The 26,631-nt window shown below is 34.4% G+C and overlaps 1 protein-coding gene across 3 annotated transcripts in view; it reads right to left on the bottom strand.

Annotated features, from left to right (window-relative positions):
* The window catches only part of TIAM2 (TIAM Rac1 associated GEF 2), a 205,995-nt gene that overhangs the window by 2,260 nt on the left and 177,104 nt on the right, over positions 1–26,631 (bottom strand). For all 3 annotated transcript variants that reach the window (XM_051997990.1, XM_051997987.1, XM_051997988.1), the window contains 11 exons: positions 25,673–25,858; positions 19,500–19,568; positions 17,518–17,643; positions 16,271–16,379; positions 14,500–14,679; positions 12,520–12,638; positions 9,593–9,701; positions 8,888–8,946; positions 6,697–6,802; positions 4,297–4,384; positions 3,794–3,948 (listed from right to left, as the gene is read on the bottom strand). In XM_051997990.1, coding sequence (XP_051853950.1) covers positions 3,794–3,948; positions 4,297–4,384; positions 6,697–6,802; positions 8,888–8,946; positions 9,593–9,701; positions 12,520–12,638; positions 14,500–14,679; positions 16,271–16,379; positions 17,518–17,643; positions 19,500–19,568; positions 25,673–25,858 — 1,306 coding nt within the window. The remainder of the gene's footprint in view (positions 1–3,793; positions 3,949–4,296; positions 4,385–6,696; positions 6,803–8,887; positions 8,947–9,592; positions 9,702–12,519; positions 12,639–14,499; positions 14,680–16,270; positions 16,380–17,517; positions 17,644–19,499; positions 19,569–25,672; positions 25,859–26,631) is intronic.

The following is a 26,631-nucleotide window of genomic DNA, read 5'->3' as shown; positions in this document are numbered from 1 at the left end:
TCTAATATAATTTGCATTTCTAAGCCATGGTATATTTGAAATGTTCTAAGTTATGAAATCAAAATTCTAAAAATAAATAAGGTTTTGAGAGACAGAATAAGTGGGATCTCAGAGATTATTATCTAATCTAATCTCTTCAATCCACTAATAAGGCATTTGGCATCAGAGAGCTTGTTTTATGTTACCAGTACACAAAAAATAATGTGTTATTCTTTTTCTTTTCAATATCTCAGTACTACAAGGATCAATGACTTTGTCAATGTGTATACATCCTCTTCAATTAGGACTTAGTAGTTTAAGTCAGTCTAGAGCAATTTGTAGTCCCACTAAGCTGTAAACCCAGCTACCAGAGAAGCTGAGTGCTTTTTGAATTTGAAACAGAGTAGGTCAAAACTGAAACTGATGTATAGTGAGATTGAAGGAAAGAGAGAGAAAAAGACAAGAATTCATTCCTGGAGACAGTCTAATGATGAACCTCTCTAAAATTAACTAAGTTGGTCTTTAGATCATAATTAACTTTTTCAAAGGCAGTAGAATCTTCCAAAGCTTATATTCCTGGAAATTGAGTTGATGCCCCTCAGCTTGGAAAAGGCTGAATAAGTTATGGCATATGAAGGTAATGGAATATTATTATTCTATAAGAAATTATGAGCAAGCTGATTTCAGAAAAGCCTAGAAAGACTTACATAAGCTGATGCTGAGTGAAATGAGCAAAATCAGAACATTGTGCACATTAACAGCAAAATTAGGTGACGATCAACTATGGTAGACTTAGCTCGTTTCAGCAATACAGTGATCCAAGACAATTCCAACAGATTGGGATAGAAAATGCCTTTGGCATCCAGAGGGAGAACTACGAAAACTGAATGCCGATCAGAGTATAGCATTTTCATCTTTTATTTGTTTGCTTTTTTTTTTCTTCTCATGAGTTTCCCCTTCTGTTTTGATTTTTCTTTGACTACATGACAAATATGAAAATATGTTTAAAAGAATGGTACATGTATTAGATTGCTTGCTGTCTTGAGAAAGGAGGAAGATAAGAAAGGGAAAAAAACCTGGAACTCAAAATCTTACAAAAATAAATGTTGAAAACTATCTTTACATGTAATTGGAAAAATAAAATGCTATTGAAATTTTTTAAAAAGCTTATATTTCATTTCAAGTAGCCTTGAAAAATTCTGTCTTGATAATACATTATAATTTTTAAAGGAAGTTTTTGTGATAAAACTCTGATAGTCATAATATATATAAGGAACAAATTCAAATATATAAAAAGGGCTATTCCCCAGTAACCAAAAGCTCAAAGGATAAGAATAGACATTCTTAGAGGAAGAAATCCCAGTGAATCAACAACCATATGGAAAAAAGCCCCAAATCACTAATAGAGAAATTCAAATATTACCTCTTTCAGACTCCATCTCATACAATCAGATCACAAATATTATAAAAAGGAGGTGGAGGATTGCAAGAAAAGAAATACACTGATGTATAATATTCCATCATGGAAAGTAATTTGGAACTTTGAGCAGAGACAGTGGACTGAGCATAGTTGATTAAGTGATACTAATCTGAGGCCTATACTCCAAAGGATCTATTTGTACAAAAAAGATGTAGCATATGATTTTTAGTCACAAAGAACTGAAAACCAAAAGGGTACCCATCAACTGGGAAATGATTAAACAACATGTGCAGATAAACAGAATATTTTTGCACCATAAGAAATTATAAAAGTATGATATCACAGAAACTTGGAAAGATTTATATGAACTAAAACAAAATGATATCAGGAGAAGATCAGATACAGTAACAACATTTTAAAGGATAATATCTTAATCAGATAATATCTTAATCACACTTAAGTCTGATTGATTGATACAATCACCAGCAATGATTGTAGCAAATCAGTGATGACTCCTGATAGCCACCTTCTAACAGTAAGGCAATAGACTCAAGATGCAGAACAAAATATATGCTTTTAGGCATGGCCAATGTGGGAACTTGTTAAAAGGATTCCTTCTTATCCCATTTGTGGGATGGGGGAGTAGCAAAAGGAGGGAAGATGAAAGAAAGAAAAGGGAGTAATTGAAGCATTTAAAAAAAAATGCAAAGAGAAAAAGACCAAACCAGACAACTTTGTAAGTTACACACTGAATTTATATGTTTAAAAGGAAAAGTAAGATGTATGTAAGAGAAATTTGTTTTGTCCTACTTTCTATATAAAACTGCTTTTATGTCTGTTAAATTTGGAATTTTCTTTAAAAAGTTTTAATCAAATTTGACTTTTAATATTTTCATATTTTCCCTAGAGGCTAAGCATTTCAAATAATCACAGTTTATAGCACCTTTAAAGTCTCCTTTGCTAGATATGCTATGTCCAAAGTTCTCTTTTCTTTTGTTCTACACATTTAATAACATCACTTCTGCTTAAATGGGTTTAATTAGTATCTTTATACAAATGGTTTCCAAATCAACACATTCACTCCAGATATCTCTCTAGAACTTCAGTCTCACATTATAAACTGTCACTGGGGCATTTTGAACTGAATATCCCAAGATTTCTCAAGCTAAAAGAGAACTCATTTGCTCCAAAATCTGCTCCTCTTTCAAACTTTACTTTTTGAGGGAACTATCTTCTGGTGCGTCTCATAATCCAGTTTACAACCTCAGAGTCATGTATTCTTAGCTCCTGATTTTTCCTCACTCAATATATCCAATCAGTCACAATTTCATGTCAATTCTGCCTTCACAATACCTAATATATCATCTACATTCCACACTGATATTGCTACCACTTACCATTTTAATTAAGAAGATCCTTTCTAAAGTTATAAAGCTCTAAAGTTATAATGTATGATTTCCTTTAGATGCTTGAACTTCCCTTAAAATTGTGCGCTCTCTCTCTCTCTGTTTCTCTTCCCCCCACCCCCCGCCCCACACAATTTCTCCTAAAGAATGTAAACTCCTTAAAGGCAGAGATAGTTCATTTGTCTTTTTGTATTTCTAATGCCTACCATAATACCCAGCACATAGTAGGTGATTAATAAATGCTTGCTAATTGGTTGCTATAAGTAATTATCACTGCTCTTTGAAATTCTGTTCATGGGAACAATAAACACTGAAAACTTTCCCCTCTGTTTTAGAAGTAAAGGGATCTATGAAGAGGGATCTATTATAAGTAAATATAATATAGAATAAATAAGCTAAGATTAAATTGATATTAAAAGAAATAAGACAGATATTGACAGCTATGTATAGAGGGTAAAAAAATAGAGTAAAATGAAAGCTAAGAGAAATGAGTTCACTAAAATTTTGGCAGATGGTATTGACAGTTTAAGAATTTCTACTGAATAATGTGTCCAAACACTGAGTAAAGTATAATAATCTTTGCTTCTATCAACATTGTTGTTATGTTCTTGAGAATACTAATCTGCTGCTCTGTTAACTGATGGAAGACTCCTTCCTCTTGGGATTTTCTCTGTCACAGATAATGTGCTCTTTTTCAAAAACAAATTGAATCACAAGGGTATCTTAAAAAAAAAAAAAAAAAAAAAAGCAATAACAAGCATGGAGCCCTGTTCTTTTTAAAAGAGAGCATATAGGTTATGTCAGGTTACCTCACCCAGGCTTCTTCCGTTATTTCATATGATGTGTCTATGTGACTCTGAATGCATAATTTTATGTCAATTTTCAGTGTTATTATGCAGCCTAAAAATGACGACAGATGATATTCTTCAGAGAATCAAAAACCTGAATTTAATTCCAGATGTATACACCTAGCACAATTCTTTCTTACCTAATTTGGCTGAAACGGGAACACGATTTTTTAGTGGTATCAGGCGATCTTTACATGACTTTTCCAGTGGCAATTCACTCTTTATGTGACGCCTGAAATTCTCCCTCAGGATGGAACGGATCACCTTTACAATATTGGTTTTACTTTCACAATCACTGCAATGAGAAGAAAGACCAACAACATTTAAGATGTTAATGGCATTTTACCTTTCCTTATCTATAAAATCTGAATATGAACTCATTTGAACAAAATTTTCTATCTTTTGAATTTGGAGTTAATTTTCTTCTTTAATTAGGCTGTCTTCATACACAGATACACACACACACAGACACACACACCACCATCCCCCAACATGTTGCTGTTCTTGGGAGTTACTGAAGGACCAAATTCTTTGAGCCAAAAATGTGACACCGGAAAATAAAAATCACCTTTCAAAATGAAATTGCCCTATCTTATTTCCACTGTGTTTAAGTTTATGAGCAATTAAAAAACTTCAACTTTACCTGCAACATAACTGAAAGATAGTTTCTGGCCGCCCTTCTATCTCTGATTTAGTGTGGATCAATTCCCATATCGAATTGTTTTCTGTACCTATAAAAAAAGAAATAGACAAAACTAAGCTAGAACACAATGAATCCACATAATCTCTAAGAAAAAGTATTCCTGCTAGAAAAACTTGACGGATAGGAAGAGATGAGGTGATTTTTAGACAAAATTTTTTGTCTTTCAGCCGTGTTACTTCCTGAATTTCGTTTAAATTGTACTTTTAGCTGAAACAAAGACATGTTCAAAAATATCTTTAAGAAATTTTAGGTATACTGGTAATCTCTCATACTTTTGCTAATTTTTTTTGCCTTAACCTCTTTCTTTTTTTCACTACTTAACTCTAGCAGCCCTTTAATAATCCATTCATGTTTTACTTCCTCCCCACATTTCTTGTCCTCTTCTGTTAACCTGAGTTCCTAAGCCAACTTAGTATTTAGAAAGCGACAGTACTTCACAATATCCAAGATTCCAGACAAAGCATAAACAATGCTCTGCAAACATAAAGTGGGTATATATATGTGGGGACAGAGGAGTTCAAGATTGACAAATCAAGGCCCTATCCTAATCATTTCCAAATAGCTTTCTCTCCCTACCTCCAATCCCACCCCGCAGGTCAGCACATGAGGATATATATAGGATCTTGAAAGATATAAGACTGAGGAAAAGTCAACCAAACTATGGGATCCAAAGTCTTATTGAAAATCTTTACCCACTGCTGCACCATCAGATTAGTTCCCATCCTTCCTTCTTCTTCTATCTCCTAAACTCTTATTCTATACTTTTCATCCTTTTCATACTCACAAGGTAAAAAACTTCCTATGATCCTTTGACTTAACTGAAATGGCCCTTTCCAAATTTGCTAATGATCTCTTGACTGCCAAATCTGATTGTCTTTTCTCAGTTGTCCTTAATCTCTGTAGCATCTGCCACTTTTGATCATTCTTTCCTCCTCAATGCTCTTTTTTCTCCTTAAGAACATACAGAGAATGAGGTTTTGTTATACATGACAATTTGATGAGACCATACAAGGAAAAAAATAGGAAAAATCAGGTAATCAAGATGCCTCCTGTCTGAAAAAGTGTCTTCCATACACATAATACATAATAACTATAGCATTTTGCTAAATTTATTTTTAGAATTGTTCATAATTCATAAGACTATACAAATATAAAATATTAAACTTTTAAATTATTTTTTTTAAAAAAACAAGTCTGTGGTATGAATACTTTTGAAGTTACTTAATTCTTAAAATTGCACTGAGACTTTTGGGACATCTCATATAAATTCAGGTTTTCAAAGCTCGTCACAGCTTGGCTCCAATCTATCTTTCCAATCTGACTTTATAGTATTCCCATGGAAATATTCTGGTCCTACAAAATGGTCTTTTCCCTCTTTCTCACATATAGTTCTATAATACTCATGCCTAGAATACACTTCCTCCACCTCACAACATACTTCATTTTCCTTCAAAATGCAGTTCATCACCATGGGAAGTATCAGATCTGAGAGCTGAATTGAGATCTTCAGGCACTAAATCCAGCACACTTTATACAAAACTACAATCCATTTCTGGGGATATCAGCCCTTTAGAAAAGCATTAGAAAAAACATTTCTAGACCAGGAGTTGTTGGAGTTGGGAGCGGGGGATGGGGAGGATTGGGAAGAGAAAAATGTATCTAGCAAGCCTATTCTGACTTAAAGATTTTCTCATTTTTAAAAACTAAATTTATTTAATATATTTAATATCTACTGGTCATCCTGCCATCTAGGGGAGGAGGTGGGGGGAAGGAGGGGAAAAACTGGAACAAAAGGTTTGACAATTGTCAATGCTGTAAAACCACCCATGCATATAACTTGTGAATAAAAGGCTATTTAAAAAATAAAGAAAAAAGAAAAAAAAAAAAAAAGAAAAGAAACTTAAAAAAAAAAACTGAGTTTAAAAAGGCTTAACTAAAAATACATTTCTACACAGCATTTCAAGTTATGCTACAGAAAATCAAAAATTACCATAAAAATAATTAGCTCTAGAAGCAAAAATGGGGAAAGTGAAAGATGCTTACAGCATAGAACCATGTTCTGACATCTGACTGCCAATATATTTTTTTAAATCATCAAATTTATAACTGACTCTATAGTGGACATTTTTCCTACCTGGAAGTCAGAAGGTCTCATCATAGCTGTGCCATTAACTAGCTGATTTTTCCTTCAGCCCTCTGGGTCACACAGCTTTCTCTTCTTGAAAAAAATGGTTTAATTTAGTTGGAGTCTAAGGTCCCTTTTAGCTCAAAAATTCTAATGTTCAGATAAACTTTCTTTCCTTTTCCTACTACTCTATTATGTGGGGATTTTTTTTTTACCTGCTGCATTTCCCAGTCTAACTTGAAGAGCAGATAAGGGAATTAGCCACCGGAATTTGAATGAGTCCAAGTCACCATGAACATGTGAAGGCCGGGAAGTGGAAGGCTACAAATGAGAAAACCATGAAGAAGAAATGAATAATTTTGCCCAGGAAGAGCTGCCTCTATTTCCTATTTGCAGTGAACTTTACCTCCCCTCCAGGAGAACATATTTTCTTTGAGAGTAAGGGTTGTTTAATCCTGTGATTATATTGCAAGCTCCTAGGTATGCCTAATATATAATACTAATGTTTGATAATTTATTGTCTCAAATATACAAATGGACAAAGTAGTCACCATTTAAAATAAGGATAATATTATTTGACCTGCTACTATCTAATAATCATTATTATAAGAAGTTAGAAGAGTTTACCATTAGAAGATAAACCAGTTTTAGTTTTAAATAATCTATAATAACAATATTTGCATCTGCTTTTGCTACATGTTACTCTATTTCCCAAAATGAAAAATGTCTTCATTTTTTTGGTCAAGGATGTTGTTACTTAGCAGCAGAGATCTACACCCCTGTCTAGCACTATAGCAGACACTTAAAGCATAAGAAGTAAACACAGGAAGAGGAAGAAGGTTATTTATCCTTCTTGTAGCCTGGCATAAATAGATACTACATTCCTTTCTCTGACTCTATCAGAATTTAACTTCCAGTCTTAAAAAAAGTGAAAATACAGTTTTTAAAGCTCAAACAAGAAAAAAGAATTGAGAAATGTATGAATTATCTCAGCTGATATTACAAGTCTCAAAGCTAATGAGAAGTTAGTTGGATTTAGGAGACTGGGCATAATGAAACATTAATAAGAAAAACTGATGGATTTCACAAATATTGTAAAAATTAACAGACATTATATTTTATGTGAATAAGTCCTGGTTGGCCAATATTTTGCTATAACAGAGGCATAATTAAGAGGAATTAAGAGAGAAACAAAAGAATTGATGATCATTTGACATTCCTGGTCTGTCACCTGGCAAGGAACTATTCTGTGCATTTTTATATAATTTAAAGTAATATAGGCTTTCTCACAAAATCTAAGTTATTTATTTCCTTTTAACTTTTAAATGAAAACATTTTCTTAATGTTTCTCAAGGATAACTAAAATTTGGTAGTTATCAGTCGAGAGAGACAGAGAGAGAGAGAGAGAGAGAGAGAGAGAGAGGGAGAGGGAGAGAGAATGAAACCATTAGCATTTCTTTTTTTTTCTCTATATTTCCCATATGTATGGTATAGTAGATGAAGGGAGTTCATAAGACTAATAGTCATAGACTGAAAATCCCCACTAGCCTATGAATAGGTGAAGCAGTTGCTGTTATATAAGCTGAAGACGTCAGAACCCAAATTTGGGTTTTCCAATGCCCCGTCCAGCACTCAAACTACACTCTTGCTCTCCTTATGTTTAGTTATAGTATCTCTTTTGTGCTCTGTTAAGAAATGTAAATTGTTATCATGTTAACATGTGTTCTGTGTTCTGTTAAAGGCACAGTACCTAGCACATAAGTACTTAATAAATTCTGGTTAACTGACTAATTCACCATGTCTTATATACTTATAGTTTCTAAAAACCTGGAACACCTAGTGGCCAGCAGGGTACGGGCATTAGGAATTTCTTGATAGAAAAAAAATTATATCTCAATAATTCCTTAACCTTGTAGTTGTAATCAGATAATACACTGAAGAAAAAGAGAACTGGACACATTTCATTTTTATTTCATTTATCTCCATTATATTTCCTGCTGGGTTTTTAAGTTGTCAGTTACATGCAAATACCAATCTTTTTCTTTTTTTAATGTCATGATTTGGAAGAGCCCTTGTCTAGAATTTGTAGCTTTTCTTTTCTTTGCCCTTTCTAAACACTCCACCATATTTCTTCTCCTCACAATTCTTTCTGATGCTAGAAATAACCTAATGTACAAGGGCCAATGAGATAACAATTACTTTATCGGTCCTTCTCCATCACTACTAAAATGAATGTTTTCCCTGTGGGGTAAGTGCCAAGACTCCTATAGCCTCATGCATGTGATCTGCTTAACTATATCAGGAATAAATCAAACTAGCCAATGCATGTTTTTAACTGTAATGCAAGAATAAAGGTCAGGTACATAGAAAAGGGTAATTTTTAATGATTGTTATTTCCAGTCTTACCAATTTCTTCTTCAGTTTGCAATTTTCTTTATAAACCAGTATGACAGCTCTTTTAAAAACTAAAAAAATGGAAAAGGAAAAGAAAAGGAATTAACCAAAGTGGAACAAAGTCCTTCAAAATAAATGTTATTTTTTTAAGATATCAAAGTATGCCAAAATATGAAGCAAAAGATAGCGCTTCCTTCTGTTCCTATTTGAATTATGCAGAAGAACCTGCTTATTTAAAAGCTATTCTCTCAAAAGGAACATGGCATTTACTTTGGGGAGGTGGGAAGAGGATATGAGCACTCAATGTTCATCACAATAACTAAACACTGTCTACTCTTGCTCTCTTGTCCTTGGGAGAACTTTGATAAGATTAAAATGGCAGGCTAATAAGAGAGCAGGTTTCAAAACAGCTTCAGGAGATCTGTTCTCATCACTTTTAGTGAGAATTACCAAGCTGAACAGCTTGGGGTGAAAGTGGGGTAGGGAGGAAAAGATAAAGACAAGATAATAAGCATGTAGATAAGGTTCTGATACAGTCTTTAAAATAGCAAGGGCCAGCATTAAGTCACTTACTAACACATAGCAAGGAGCTCTAATCTAACTCCCACATCAAAATTAGGCAGAAGGCTAATTTCTAGTGGTTTGCTAGAGAAGGGCTCTCTATTCACCATCAGCATTTTATGCTCCAGAGTCTGAAGTCTTTAACCCAATACTAACCAAATACTGTAAGTTCAAGATCCTTTCTTGTTTTTCCTAGAGACAGAAAGGGATTCAACCAGGAAACTGTAGAATGGAGCAGGAGCTCTCCCATGGAAAGTTCTGTAACCTGTATTGTCATAAAGATACATGTATATACAATTATCACTCAGATTCATTCATTCCATCTTTCTTCGTATCTCATGTTGTATTTTCATGCACACTATTATACCTTCAAAAATGAATATGAAGGTGTTTTAGCAAATGTGCAGCGAAGGACAAAAGACAGAGACCAGACTGACATTTCATTGCTATAGGGATTTCCCAGATTAGAAGGTTCCCTCTTTATCTCCTTTGCCATATAAACTTTTCAGAGATTATTGAGCTGATTTGGGAAATAATCACTGAAAGTACTTCCTTTTCTTATGATATATCACAAAGTTAATAACCTATAAACCTAGGAGATGAGTCTTATGATGCACATGTATGACCATTAATAAGACTATAGTATCCACAGTGACCTGAAAGTTAGTTTTTTACACATGGTCTTAAGATCAACTGAATTTATTTTCTCTAATTCATAAACCTCTGCAGGCCTATTAAAAAAAATTATGAGACCAGAAACTGACAGAATTAGGACGTTAATGTTTTAAAAACTCCTTCTGGCTTCCAAATATTTTCTTTCTTCTTACTTAAGCCATTCTGGTCCTTGTCAGAAGGTTAAAAGCAAGGTTATATAAAAATAGTTATGGATCAACTAGAAAAGAGCACAAAAAATAAAATCTGAATCTCAGAACTGGAAGGAATCCAAGAAGTCATTTAGTTTAACTTCCTGCCCAGTGCATCAATTTCTCCAGGAACGAGAATTCACTACCTACTAAGGCTGCCTCTTTTATTCCTCTTCCTACTCTTACTGTTAGATTTACCTTAAGCTAAAATCCACTTAAACTTCCACTCCTTGTTAGCTGCTTCTCTCTCCTTCACTTTTAGAATAGGCAGGCACCATTTTAAAACTTAAATTAAGAATCATTATCTTCATTAGTTGTGTTACTCTAAAAATACACAGGTACACTGTCCCACCCACATTGATTTAAAAAAAAATCAATCAGATGGATATCAAGCAAACATTTAAGTGATAAAAATGGTAAAAATTTATGTCTCGTTACAATCACCTCCCCAAATTCCCTCTGTAAATTTCCATTCTTTCTTCCTCGGTTTCTTGTATAATTTCCTCTTTCTCCCATACTGGTCTACCGAAAATTCATCTTTCATGCTTTCCTGATTTTTCTTAAACCATTCCCAAAGATTAAAATGACCTCTTTTTTCTGTTCTCCAATTTTAATCCATCTTAAACCTTAATCCCCAATTCTATGAAGCTTTTTCCAACTGTCCCAGCAATCCACACTGGTCCTCCTATACTTTGAATTCCTATAGCAATGGGCCATCAATTATTTGTCTATTATTACTTTGAACAACTATTTATTTTTCTATGAGGAGATATCTTAAATCCCAAATTATGCTGTAACTCACTGGACAAAGGACTGTCTATTCTTTTTTGCATGCCCCACAGAATCTTGCAAAAGAAACTCATTAAATATTTTGACTGGTTGTTAAACAATATAATATTTAATCACATTATCTCTTGCTCAAAAATATTCAGCAATTTCCTGCTGCGTCTCAAATTCTTTTGCCTAGAATTCAAGACCCTCTATACTCTTGAGCAATTCTATCTTTTTGACTTTATCTTATATTATTCCTATCCCATTCTCTGTTCTCAAGCTGAACTTTGTTATTGCTATTCAGTTATAAGTTGTATCTGATTCTGTGTGACCCATTTGAGGTTTTCTTGGAAAGTAATTTGCCATTTCCTGCTCCAGCTCATTTTATAGATGAGGAAACTGAAGCAAATAAGGATTTGCTTTGGTGACACTGTTAGCAAGTGTTTGAGGCCAGATTTGAATTCAGGATGATGAGTCTTTCTGATTGCAGACCTGACACTCTATCTACTGTGCCATTTTGCTGCCCCCAAATTGAACTACTTGGCTCCTAAATTTACCCCCTATACTGACCTGCTCAAAGCCTTGTTCATATTTTCCCTTACTCCTCACATGTCCTTTATCTGCTGAACTCTTCTCTATGTGTTAAAGACTAACTCAAATGTTAAATCCATTCTTGAAACTTTCCCCAGTTCCCACATTCCAAAATCAACTATTCCCATTGAAATCACCATTACACTTAAATGTGCACCTCTCTAATGTAGCTTCATTTTTATTATAGTATTTCTAACTGTCATGAAATGTAATATAGTGTCATAGATAGAAAACTGTCCCAAACAATAGAAAGGCATGTTTTCATCCCACTTTTGATAACTTCAGGCTGTGGTATCCTGAGCAAGGAAGTTCACCTCTCAATTGGCAAAGAAGGTACTGTCTCACTGAATACAGGGAAGTTTTCTCATTGAGAAATCCCTATATCCTTAATGTCATAAGTACAGTCTCCTTACTGAACTTACAACTTAAAGCACCATGAAGTAACTAAATGTTGTATCACAGCACTCTACCCAAGAGAAACCTAATAAATGTCTACTAAACTGAATTTTTAGTAAGAATCTGCTAAATTACATTCAGGCTTAAATTACGTTATTCTCATATGCATTAAGATGATGCTATGCAAAGATAAATAAGAAGGTAACATTATTGAAATGAAAGTTTAAACATTGGAATAAGCAAAGTCTAAAATGTTTTTGAAAAGGAAGGGCTTTATTCCTTTCCTATCATTTAAGCTAATAATAAACTATTATACTTGCAGTCTAACTTTTTTGGGGAGATCAATTTACAAAGAGTTCCCTAATTCAGTCTGAGATGAGATGACCTTTCAGTTTCTGCCAACCCAAGAAGTCAATGATTCTAAACTGTCCCTCATGCACAAATAGAATCCCAAAGCCTTACCTCCTTCTCTGTCCCACTCTGCTCTGCTACAAGCTGGTCAAACACAGTGCCATAATCTTCATATATCTTTTGCATTTCATTGATATGGCTTGCTACCTTTTCCATTGCCTTCAGCGCTTCTGCAGTATTAAAAACAAATGCCATTTACTTTTTGTATATTATTAATGAATTACCTTATTATATGTGTGTGTATTTAGTCATCCATAGCCGTAATATGAAAGCTATAAAAGTAGTCAGGAACAAAAATTAATGATACTCCAAACTCAGTCTGACCTCGTGGCAACGCTCTATAGTTTCTCAAATCACACATTTTCATTTTAAGCAATTATAACAAGATATTTTTGTGTATTATGATGAATTGTAAATAGATTGTAATTGTAAATATAACTGATCCAACTTCAGAGATCCAGAGTAACACAGCTCTAGACTACCATTAGAGGAAAATGGAGGAATTGGGTTTACTTGACTATGCACACTTGACATGGGTAACCAGTTTCTTTTCTTCCTTAAGAATTTGGTGGATGGGGAGTGAGAGAAAATAAATATTAGCTAATTGAAAAATAAAATTGAAAAACAAAAACTACTCAATCTTAAAAAGTAAGTTTCTGCCTAAACATTTGCTAATTTCTGTATATATAAGTAAGCAGCATGGGTTAGTGGAAAGAGAACTCAAGTAGGAATCAGGACCTCCAACCTTTAATCCTTTCTCTGTCATTAAATTGCTCTGTGACCTTTGGCAATGGGCTTCAACTTCCTCACATGGAAAATGAAATACTCAATGAATAAGAAGTTTTTAAATGGAGGTCTTAAATCATCCCTGATTACTTAGGGTTACCCCTATACTTCTGAGGAAAAGATATAGCCAACCTCTTCGGATCTGATTCATCAATGGGTGTGGAAGCTGGAATAAATGAGCATCCCTCTAGTTTATATGGGGTATCTTGCTAGGAAGTAGTCTGGGGCTGATGGGAAAATAGTAACACCAAAAAAAGGTATAATGACTTGCCTAAAGTCACAAAGCAACTAAGTATAACTTCAAGTCAGTGTTCTTCACAGGAAGTAGCCCTATTTAATTTGTTTAGTTTCAGAAACTGAAAAAATTGTTTTTGGTAGAAAGATTAGGAGAGAAGATTTTAACTGTCCCCTTTAAGAAATCACAATTGTGCTGGATACTTCTTATTCATTGTGGCTAGAATGGGAGTTTACAATTTCATATAGGAATTAGCTTGATTGTACATACCCCCTCAAAAAAAAGGTGTAATTTTAAAGGATCAATTATATTGATCAATTTAACCCCATATTTCTCCCCAAAAGGTACTCCATGATTTTTGGTACTTGACATTAAAGCATGAATGACTTTTAAAAATATAATTTATATTCAGCATTTTAAAAAAAGCTTATTCATGAAAGATAATACTTAATAATAGATTGTTTCTTCAATGATTTTCTTTATCTCCTCTAACTGAAAATATAACTAAATGCCTCTTTTGCTTATTAACAGAGCACTCTCCCTCATATCAAAAGGAATTGCTTATATACTATTTCAATCAACAGCATATATTTATAGCTTCTCTATCTCTGAAGTCATACAAAGTAATAAAAACCAGGATGAGCCCAAAAAGCATAAACATTTGGTCCCTGCAAAATATTTGTTTTAAATTGAGTTCTGCCAGTAGATGTCCACAAGATGGAGCCTCCCCCAGCATTTTGGATCAGCTGAATGTGGCTACAAAATAGCCAGAAAATTCCATCTATTCAAGAGGCTGTGTCTGTTTCTATCATCACAGGTTCAAAAAATTATTTCCAAAATGTTAACAACATTTCTAAAATTGCAACAGTACCTAAAACTAAACAAATTCAAAAATAATTTTGGTGAGGAGGGGAAATACAGGCATAAGGAGAGGGGCAGAGAAAGCCACAGCCATATGTTTTCTTTTCCTTTTGTAAAAGTCCATTAAAATGAGAAAGTGGTCCCCTTACCTGTCAGGTGATAGTGTTCCTCACTCTCATTGTCTGTCAATGACACTAGCTCTTTGAGCAACAGAGGGTACTTCAGAACTCTCTGAACAGGCTTGATGAGGTATGACTCCAATGTGGAGGCGTGCTGTTTCGTAGGGTTCCGGGCATCCAAGAATGCCTTAAATGCTTTGTCTGTTTTAGCTGTAAATTAAGAGACAGCAAACTTGTTCACAGCTGCAAGTTCAGGTCACCTTATCAAACAAGAATAATTCTTTATATCTCTAAACCTTTATCATATTGTGTAGCTGGGTATGACATATCTTATCCAATTAGACTGTAAACAACTTGAGGGCAGGGATGTTACCCTACTCAAATAATAAAAGTTTTCTGAAATAAAGTAATGGATGAATTTAAGTAGTAGCCTCTTGATTCCAGTATTTATTCCTAGTTTTAGTGACCCATATACTTTTGCATTTTATTTATTTATTTATTCTAATATGTTCTCTGGTGAAAAAAAAAATTTGATGCATCTAGTCAGCAAAGTCTCAACATCTGAATTATTGCCATAAAAGTCACTTTAACAGGAATGCCACAAAAGTAAAGAGTGAAAATCAAATTCAGTTTCTTCAGATCATTCAAACATGGAAATTTGCCATCTGGATTTTAAGTACATAAAAAATAGAGGGGAGGGGAGTTGGATATTTTCTTAGAGAAATTAATAAGTAAATGGCAAAAAGTTTAATGACATACAAAAATCATTTCTCATACTAGTTTATACCCAAGAAGGATTCAGATGGGAAATAAGATCTACCCATTTTTTGGTATTTGTTCTGTCCCTTGTCATAAATGACTACCTGAAAAGCACTATTCTCTTCCCATAAAATATTGAGTAAATGAAAATATGTTTGACCTTTGGAAAGCAAAGTCTTCATGAGAACTGACATACAGTGGAATATGATGGATGGGAGATTTTGCCAATAGAAAGCCAGCTGGTTCTGAATCTTTTTGCTTTTAAAAAATATCTTTGTAAGTTCTGACTTTAAATTGCTCATAAATGAGACTTGGGGTTAATATGACTTCCTATAATGAACATTTAGGTGAGAATTTAGATTACTTATGTTTTTGGTCCTAACCTCTTAAAAGCTATGATTCATGACCCCATATAGAGTTTGGTAATTGAATGAGGGAAATCACAAAATTATGATTTATTATCAGTGAATGTTTGTTTTTTATGCCTATATACCTGAAGTCATGTAAAAATTTCTCAGGTGAAAAGAGGTCACAAGTGGAAAAAGTTTAAGGACCCCTAGTTTAGGAATGGAAATATAAAGAAGAATGCCAATATAAACATCACTGTAGAACAGAAAACAAATGTTTTTAGTTATTAGCTGCTACCTGATAATAAAAATTATTATTTAAGTACAGGCTAATTAGAAATTTTTTATTTAACATTACTTTTAAGACCAAAACCAATGGCAAATCAAGTCAGTAAACATTTATTAAGATTTACTATGGGCCAAGCAACGTGCTAAGAGATGGGGAAACAAATAGAAGTGAAATGATGGTCCTAGTCTTCATATAGTTTACATTCTAATGGGGGAAAGACTCCACATAAAAAGAAGCTTAAAAAAATGGTAGCAGGGGCAGAGGAAGTTAATAGAGCAAAAAGTTTAAGTCATAAGGATACTCCCTATTTCCTTTACTACCTCAGTTTGCTAACTACAGACCTTCCACTTATCACAACAGCAAAAGAAATTAGTAAAAAGGAATATTGCTCAGAATTGTCACTTACCTCTCTCTAGAACTTTTTGTACTTTGATATGATTGGCACAGAATCCACTGTACAATTTAAAATGGTCTGCATAATAAAGAAAAGAACCTCCAAGGGAGAAGAGTAATTTCTGGGGAGAGGAAAAAAATCAGAATATATTAGAGAACTTTTGTTTAGGTTTAATTAGTGTTAGTAGTATATAATAAAGCGTTTGCTCACGATAGAGTCAAGCTAAAAAGGATAGTTGCCGTATTCTGAGAAGTGACCCAAAGTGTGTGTGTGTGTGTGTGTGTGTGTGTACACACAAATCATTTAGAGATATTGATCCAGTATGGAGAATAACTAAGCCCGTTCCCTACTAAGTCCTGCTGCCCATCTTTCAGACAATTCAGTACTCATCAGCATCTCCAATGGAAGAATTACTTTTAAACTGTTCTAGTAAAGATTTCAGTATGACTTTAAGTCATATCTAAATAGAGGTTTTAATTATTCATGTCAATTTTTCTCTATAATAATGACTTTAAGTCTTAAAGCCTTGTAAAGTAGGTAACCTGTAGGTAATACAGATATTGTATAGATGAAGCAATTAAGGCTCAAAGATTAGTTACTTGACCAGGGACATACAGTAGATAAGAATCAAAGCTGGTGTTTATAGATTCAGGAATCTTTCCACTCTATCACACTGCCTCTCATGCATTTCTTTTTAAAGCTCACATTTTTGTCCAGGATTTTCTTTATTATGTCTAGTATTTCCTTTAGTCATCCCAACAACTTTGTGAAGGAGCTTCTGGTTTTATTTCCATTTTACATAAAAGGAAACGGAGATAAAGTGATTGCTTAGGAGTCACCAAGTTGGCAGTGTCTAATGCAGGATCAAACTCTGGCCAAACTATCCATCAGTCAATCCAATAGCATGGGTTTTTTTTCCTCTCACATTTCCCTATGCCTGATTATTGTATAGCCTCACAGTTCTACTCAAGTACCAGTGGACCCCATTCCACCTCCATTTCTTCTAGAAAGCCCAGGGCTTTGGGTGAGCCAACTGACTTTTGAGTTTCCATTTCCTCAACTACAAATTAAGGGCATTGGTAAGGATAATCTCTAAGGTTTCTTCTAACTCCAAAAAGAAACATAAAACCCAAACCACTTTTTAGATGGGGTTGTGTGGAAACCTTTGCAGAAAACATAAAATGCAGTAAAAAAATGTAAGTCTCAACAAGCATGTGACTATTTATTTTCCTTTGGAACAGCAAGTCCTAAATACTCACTCTGAATTGAGAGGGTGTTTCAAGTATGTTAAAGTCAGAGGATGAAGAAATACCATCCTCCAGGGTCTCCAGAAACACCTTTTGAAACTCTAGCATTTCTGGCAAACTTCCAAAAAGGGACTCCATCTGCAAAGAGGCCAGAAGTAGAACAGAAGATAGCACATAAATATTTAAATAGCACATGATAGGTTGGTTGAATTTTAGTGAAAGGTAATTGCAAACCTCTCCATTTGAGTAGATGCAATTTCACTGGTATAAGAAACTCCCAATGAGGAAACTCCCTTTGCCAATGCAGACAATCTGCTCTTTAATTTACAGTATAGAGAGTTCCCTGGAGGCATGTGAATTAAAAGACTTGCCCAGGGTCACATAGCCAGTATGTGTCAAAGTCAAAATTTGAATTCATATCTTGATGACTCTGAAGCTAATTTTCTACTCATTATATCACATTGATTCTCTATAATCTTTTATATTTTCAAAATCCACTACTGACTTTAATTCAATTTGATCCAATATTTGTTAAGTGCCTCCTATTTCACAAGATCTCATACTACATTTGGGAAAAAACAGATATAACTATATCCTGATATCCAAAGAAGAAAATTTATTTTATAAATCATAAAATAATGCATAATTTATAAATTCTAAATATAAATTATATTGAATGAAATGAATACTATAAAGTATACCTTGATAGAAATGCATAAATGAACAGCTGAAAATGAAATCTGAGTTAAAATACATTTTAAATATATTCCCAATGAAATATTTTGTCAAAAAAAAATTGTTTAAGCCAGCAATTTACACCATGTACCACAATGAATTCCAAATAGACACTTGTCAAAAATTTAAAAATGGTGAAGAAAATAGAGGTGTCTTTCTTAACTAGCAGGTGCTGATATGAGAGAAAGAGAGAGAGAGAGAGAGAGAGAAAGAAAGAGAGAAAGAGAGAGAGAAAGAGGAGGAAGTATATGCCAGAGAAGTCAATCCTGACAAAGAGCTTGCCTCAAGACCCTACATGGGAACAGCCTGAGACAGACCAGGATCCCAAACCCAAGAACCATGAGAAAAGTAATGCTTGGAGCCCCCTTAGCCATCATCTTAAGAATCATTCCTGTAGAGACACAACTTAACAACTGTTTCTAGAGGGGTGAGAGCCACAACTAAAAACTCAGGAAAGCAAGTTCTTACCACCAACATCCTTGACGTGGTTAAATGGCTCTACATCAGAAACTATGCTTTCATCAGTGGAAATGGCATTCAAGAAGAAGCTTCAACATGTGCTTTACCTTCCAGTCTAAGGATTGTGGGGCTTTTCCATTTGAGCTGAATCTCATGTTATAGCCAAATAATCAACAAACATTTATTAAGCACTTAGAGCGTGCTGGCAAAGTGCTAAGTAATGGGGATACAAAAAGAGGCAAGCGATAGTTACTGTACTCGAAGTACTTATAATTTAATAGAGGAAACAAATATATACAAAGCAAGTTATATAAAGGATAAATAGAAAACAATGAACAGGGTGCAAGTGTTAGAATTAAAAGAGGTTAGAGAAAACTTCCTATGTTATTCATTAGAATGTGAACACCTTAAGAGAACAGAGACAATCTTCTATTTGTTACTCCAGGGCTTAGCACAGGGGTTTTGCATATGATAAATACTTAATAAATACTTTATTCTTTCCACTATAGCTGGAAGTAAAATCTTAACCCAGTATGAGAAAAGTTAGTTCTGATTATATGAAATTTAAAAGCTTTTAAATGATCAAAATCAAATTCTCTGCAAAAACGCTACTTGAGAAAAATATTTGCACCAAATATCTCTGATAAGAATCTAATATCCAAAGTTAACACACATATGACACCAAGGTTATGTTGAGGCTTCCATTTTCGAAATCTGATTAGCAGCTCCTCTAATATACATCTGCCTGGGATCACAACTTTGTTGTGATATCATAGATACACAGTAGAAGGATCTCTCACCTCATCTTGGGTAAGGAATGTCTCATTCTGAAGGGGTTCTAAGTATAATTCAAAAAGGCAGGTCAGATCCTGAAAAACAGAAAAATAAAAACGATCAATTTTTTTAAATCTATGTCACAAAAATAAACTGCATTTAAAAACATCATTCTGAAAAGTAAAGCTTGGATTTCTCCAAGCTGTCAATGGGTTCATGAAACAAAAAAAGGTTAAGAACCAGTGGTCTAAAGTAACCATCGTTATTTTCTCCAAGGACCCACTTCTGCTTTATGCCTTCCTATGCATCGGTGAGAGTTGATTGAGGCCCAACAAAAGGGGTGGGAAAGTGGAAAGAAGGGGAAGTTGGAAATTAACAATGTAGTTTCAGAAAGTATTATAAATGCCCCAAATACTGGAGACATCCATATTCAAACACAAATAAAATCTCCAGAATCAAGGAGAAAAACTTTTTTGGATTATCTAGACACCTCACACAAGTAGCCTAATAGCACAGTTAACGTGAGGTATTTTATGTAAGGACTCTTTTAAATAAAAGGAAAGCAAGATCCTGATAATTCAATAGTGGAATGAATCTTTTATTTTTTTATTAATTTTATGTATTCATAAATAAATGGAATATATCTACTACACTCTGGGAACCTAGCTAGCCAAGGAAGGTGAGGCTCATCAATCTCAGAATTGCCACAAGAGCTGAATTATTTAATCCTAACGATGACCTCCTTTAACAATGTTAGACCTGGAAGGGTGAAAAACATTTTGTTTCAGATGATCTTGGGCAACATCAAGACCAGGAACTCTAAACTTGAGGTCCATGAAGTTTTAAAAAAATATTTTGATAGCTATAATTTAATATAATCTATTTCTTTTGTAAACCTATGTGTTTTTATTTTATTCATTTGAAAGTATGATTCTGAGAATTCCATAAATTTCCCTCAAATTGCCAAAAGGATTAATGACTCAAAAAAAGCTAAGAATCTCTGATTTAGCCTAATCATCTTATATTTACATAGGAAAGAATTGAGGCTATATGAGGTAAAAATAATTTAGAACTCTGTTAACAATAATCTATGGTCTGGATCAGATTAACAATCCATAAATTTCAGCCAAAGGTGAAACCTTTGTTCCTTGCTTCCTTTCTTTCTAATTTTTTTCTCTCTCTCTGTTTTTTTCTTTCTCTGTCTTTCTGCTCCAATTCAATAACTATATTTTCTTATAAGGAAATTGGGGCCTATAAAACTCACAGGACTTGCCTAATACTTAGTGGTAGAAACGAGACAAGACTAGAATGTCAAGGCAAAAGAATAAAACAATTCAGTCAGACTGCTGTCTAAGTTCCGGTGCGGCCACACTGGTCAGTCGCCTTCCTCTCTGTGAAACCCTATTTCCTCATCTAAAGGAAGGGGACCAGATGATCTCTGAGGTTCATTCTAGGTCTGAGCTGTGTGAGCTCAAATATGTCACTCCTATAAAATAGGGGTGGGTAAAACTCATGAACCCATAATCAGATCCTGATCATATAGTTCTGAGAATTGTTCACCTCAGCCTAGCCTAGCATTATCAAAAAGAATCAAATTAAATGCTCTATCTAATGTGTTTTTCAACTATACAGGGTTGTATTGTGATACAAAACCTAGCATTTATATAAAACTTTAAAATTTGCAAAGCATTTTATATGAGTTTCCTCAATAGATTCTAACAACAAACCTATGAGGTATGTGCCAATATTATGCCCATTTTTGGGGTGCAGATGAAACTCAGGGTTATATAGCTAGTCAATATTTGAGGTTGGATTTGAATTCAAGTTCAAGTGTAGATTAAAAATATTAGAGAAAGGAATTAATAAGGTGATTTCATTAACACAAGGAACTCCCAGGTAAGAAAGCTCCTTCTACTAATGAGATCAGCATTTTTTCTGCAATTTATAATCTTATTTTATTATTCATTGTTAAGTGTTTCACCAGAAACACTAAACATCAGTGTAAGCAATTAAACTAAATTTACTACTAACTTCAGATTTAAATGAATTTTAATTTATAATGCACCATAACACTATTTCAATCTTTCTTTCCATCCCCCCAATCTTTTTTCCCCTTTTATTCTCATTCACTTTCCTTCATATGATTGATTGTATTTCATTCTTCCAATTCACCTCTTTCCTGTGTCTGCTTCTTAAAGCAGGTGAAATGTGGTATGCTTTGGAGAAGGGTGACATTGAAAAATCTAGGGGTCATAATTCTGACAAAGGCACAACTGCTCAAAATCATTTCAGGAGCATGCTGGGAGTGTAGTTAAAGCAAGCAGTCCCAGCAACATTAAATAACTGTACAGAAAAAGACACTAACATCATTAGAAGAGTTGGGAGGTACAAATCACATGGGATTACTAGGTGATTTGGTATTTTGCCAGGAAAGAGGGAAGAGGCTTTTTTTGTTTCACAAGTGGTATTTCTCTGGAAGAGTAATTAGGATCCTCCATGAAGAAGCTCCAGGGCTAGCTTGTGGCAGAGCCCTGGGACACTTGGGATCTGAGAAAAAGTAATGATAAAATGTCTTGCAGATAGAGAAGGTAGATGACTCTTTTTGTTGGCCTCCCCTGCTGTGGAGAATCACACGTCAGGACATTCAATGTCTCCTTTATTGTTTTAGTGAAACAACTGGTTTAAGCTTCATCTTTTTATCTCCCTTAGAACCAGTACATGACAATTATTTAATGAATGCTTAGTGAGTTAAATTTATTAAAGTATAAACATTAGAATACCAGTGTTGTCTAGTGATCAAAGAATTAGGAGCCTTGGGATTTATAAACATGCTATTCATTTTGGGGTGGACTTAAGAAATTCTTACATAAACTCTTAAATGTTTGCCTTTTTGACAATCTGTGAAATCTGAGCCCCACAGCTCTCCCTACTTCTGGAAATGGAGAGCTATATTGGACTTCAGGTGTCATCTGGTTTAGCCCCATTCAAACCAAGAATTTTCCTGTTACATCTCAGACAAGGGGTTATCTAATCTCAGCCTGAAGTAGACTTCTAGTCTAGCTCCTGAAGCAGCTCGATTTACTTTTGGACAATTCTAATTATTGATAATTTGTCTTTAGTCAGAATTTATCTCCTAATAGTTTCTAGTCCTTTTCTGTCATCCAAGACCAAAAAGAATATATCTTCCATTATGATAACTCTTTATTTATTTAAATGTGGATGCCCCAAATCTTTTTTTCTCCAGAGTAAATTTTCCCCATTCCTTCAACTACACCAGTGACTTGTTTTTGAGTACACTGCTCAGCAACCTCTTTGCTCCATTTTAGTCACTTGTCAGCTTGTCAAAGACCTTAATATAGCACTCCCAAAATGTTTTTTGTTAATTAAAATTTTTGGAAATTTTTAACTTTTAAACTTAAATACAAATAATAAAAGAAAAGAATAACAACACTGCTATGCACACAGCAGACCATAAGAGAAAATTCGATATAAAACAATAAATTTCCATTTCAAGCAAACTTTTATAACAATTACTATACATTGTTTTCAAAGATGCCCAACTTGTCTTTGTTTCCTTTTTGGTTTTCCTTTGTTTTCTGCTATGTAGTTTTAATTTTATTTTTTCCTTTCCCTCTCCCTACTACCTTAAAGAAGGCTACATGGATTTAGATAGAGATTTTATATCTATATATATAAACACATATTCATATATATTCAGACATATACAAACATATACATATATACTCATGTACTTATATAGAGACTGTATTATGCTTATTTCCTCCAATCATCTGTTTTTCCAGAAGGTAGATAGTATCTACCTTCATAAATTCAAGTATTTTCGTGTTTTTCTAAATCAACCAGCTAATCATTTCCTATACCACAGCAACATTACAACCTAATCACATCTTCTCTGAGAGAGTGTCTATAAAAGGTTTGCTCTCCCACTTTTCTGCATTCCTTCTTTTCTTGGATATTTACTTATAGAAGAAAATTTTAACTTAAAATCATTGAAACTATTCTTTTTACACTTTAACAATGTTCTCGCTTCATAATATAGTTTAAGATCTGATATTGCTGAATCTACTTCCTTTATACTTCTTCACCCTTCTTTGAAGTTTTGTAATGCCAGAGAAACTGAGCAAGACAGAGATTAGAGACCAATTCAATAGTTTATTAAATGGGAGAGATATACTATAATCTCTCTTAATGTGGAGAGTATATTTTTATTAATGTAGTGTAAAATTTCATTAGTTTTTTACTCTCCCCTGGACTCCCATTATGCTACACAATTCAAGTTGACCTTGCAGTCATATAAAACTAGAAAATTCTTAAGCCTAACTCAACAGCATCTAATAGTTATGAGCCACCTGGATGAAATATGGCAGCAGCAAATGGATACAGATAATTCTATCGAGAAAGCAAGATTGGATGCCATGAGTGCCAAATAATTGCTTCCACTATCTAACTGATCTATCAGGATAATAAATATAATGGAAAATGGAGTTTTAGGCCAATTAGTTTTGCTCTAAGACAGACAAATGGTCACTCAGGCATTTTGTTTCCCCAGAGACCCAAGCACTGCAATAGAAACATTCCCCTGAGCTACACGTCAATCATTTTTTGGAATGAAACTGACACTAAGAGAAAATACAATTTCAAGTTTTGATGGGGTTTTTTTGGGGGGGAAAGGGGGGAGCGAAGAAGGGAGAAAAAGAAGAGAATATTAGCAAAAGTGTGAGAAAGTTAAAGTGGGAAAAGAACCCTAGACATCACCCACCAACTTCAACCTTCTTGAAACACAAATAAGGAAAGTGGGACCCAGAGAACCCCTCCTCCAACCCGGGGCTCTACTCATACTGCCATAAAACCTGCAACCATCTGAAAATAGTAGCTCAGACATCAGTGTCCCCCGGCTGCTGGTCTTGTTTGCAGAATTTCCCTTAACTGAAGACTTACTTTGAGACTTGTCAGATGCTTGGTGTCTGATTATATTCTCTTAACACTTGACCTTGTTTTAGCATTTACTCCCTCTTTGGATATAAAACTATTTCCATGTTCTGTCCAATGCACCCAAGCTCTGGCTCATCTGTGTAGTTGCCCTAAGTAGCATCTTGAGCTCTGGAGTGACAACAGGATTCTTCCTGATCCCAAATTGGATTTTCTTGGCAAGGATACTAGAGTGGGTTTGTCTTTCACTGTCTGACTCATTTTACAGATAAGGAACTGAGGTAAACAGAGCTAAGTTGTAAAGGGCTGGAACTCTTGGTAGGTTTGAGCACTTAAAGCTAATTGGACAATACTCTATAAGCATATGCTTGGAGAATGGCCCTTCCCACTATCCTGTGCTGGCTCGATAATTGGTGTATACAGAGAATTGTAGGAGGGACTAGGGGATGGAATAAGACTATCCAGGGTCACTTCTGGGCGGGAGACGAAGAAGGAAGGTCACAGAGATTCTGCTTTCATCCAATTCAATCCTACCTCTAAAGACCAAGAATAAAACCTAAAGACTTTTGCTTATCTTTACTCGGGTTGATTCTAAGGTATCCAGGGTGTTAACTGGGTCATCACATTAAGTAACTTGTTCAGGGTCACACAACTAGAAAGTATCTGTGACCAGATTTGAACTTGGGAAGATAAGTCGTCCTGATTCTAAGCTCAGTGTTCTATATACTGAGTCACCAAGCTGTCCTACCCATAGAACATAAGCTTTTTTTTTTTTATTATTAGCACCTAGCTCAATGGCCAGCACAATAGTAGGTTTAATATATGCTGGTGAAATGAAACTGAATTTAATTTAATTGAATAGTATCAGTGGATTTCTTTGTGTTAAAAGTTTGTTAACTGCCCATCATCAAGTAAATCTTACTAAACCAACACAGTTGCCTCCCTTGCTATTGATTACAAAAGATAGATTAGTATCTATCTTTTATATAGAAACAGATATACTAATTTCCTTGTGGGTTTTTTTTAATTGTCTTGGAAACCAAAAGAGACATGAATTTAACATTTTTCCCTCAGAGTAATAGTACCTCTTTTTCATCTCTGAATTTTCCCTTTTCTTAATTTCTCATAGTCTCAAGCAAGAGGCATCTATTTTGTGATTTAAGGGACAAATCTTTTGTGGGTATACTTGACACAATACAGGCGTCACAAACACACAAGTCCATACTATCAAAGATTTATTTTCTGGTACCTTGACATAAGACTTCTCTGTGTCCATGAGCTCCTGGATAACTTTTCTTAGTCGATCTGCATCAGAGAGATGCCGAGCCAGTGGCCTTGGAGGTGGCTCCTGAGCCTCCTTGGGTCCTTCCATGCCGTCCGAGTTTGGCTGAGTCTCGTTAAAGTTCCTACACAGCACAGCGATTTGTTCAGCACTCTGAGGAATAAAGAGAAATGGAAAAAAATGAAAGCTGCTTCTCTCCATTATCACCTCTATACACTAAAACAAGAGAGTTCACAGTTTGCCAGAAGATTCCTTCACAAGAAAATATTTATCTGACATGTGACTCACACTTCTACAATGCTTTAGAGACTTATCATCAGCATTTTGTCCACAATGGCACTGAATTAGGTTATACAAGCATCATTATCCTTATGTTGAAACAGATTCAGGGTCAAATGATTCCATGTTTACACGGCTAGTCAGTGGAAAAGTCAGGCTTTGTAGATCTGACCATCATTGATATCAAATGATAATATCACCCTATATCGCCATATAACATTTACACTGCATCTTTCCTTAGTGGCCCAGTGTATTTTCATATGCATCTTTGCATTAAAAATATAGAGGACAGATATAGGTAGGGATAGAAGATGGAAAGCAGAGAGGATTTACTCTATTTCTCATTAATCATCCTCTAAGAACAAATATTTATAAAGATTTCTAAAGAAAAATCTCTTCTAAAAAGACAAGCAAATCTTGTATTTCACCTATGTTCAAATTCAGGCAAGAAAAAAACATTGAGACCACTCTAGATATATTCTATGCATGGTTTAATCAAAGCGAAAGCCTAATTGGTCTGCCAGCTTCATATCCTTGACATCATTCTTAACTCCTCATTATCTCCCACCCCAACTGCCTAGTCAGTTGACAAATCCTGCCACTCCATTTCACCACATTTCCTACCTCTGACTACTTAACTCTACTCA

The sequence above is a fragment of the Antechinus flavipes genome, chromosome 4 (genome assembly GCF_016432865.1).
Source record: "Antechinus flavipes isolate AdamAnt ecotype Samford, QLD, Australia chromosome 4, AdamAnt_v2, whole genome shotgun sequence".
Taxonomy (NCBI): domain Eukaryota; kingdom Metazoa; phylum Chordata; class Mammalia; order Dasyuromorphia; family Dasyuridae; genus Antechinus; species Antechinus flavipes.
The sequence above is the reverse complement of the archived record's forward strand: the minus strand, read 5'-3'. Positions and strand labels throughout refer to the sequence as shown.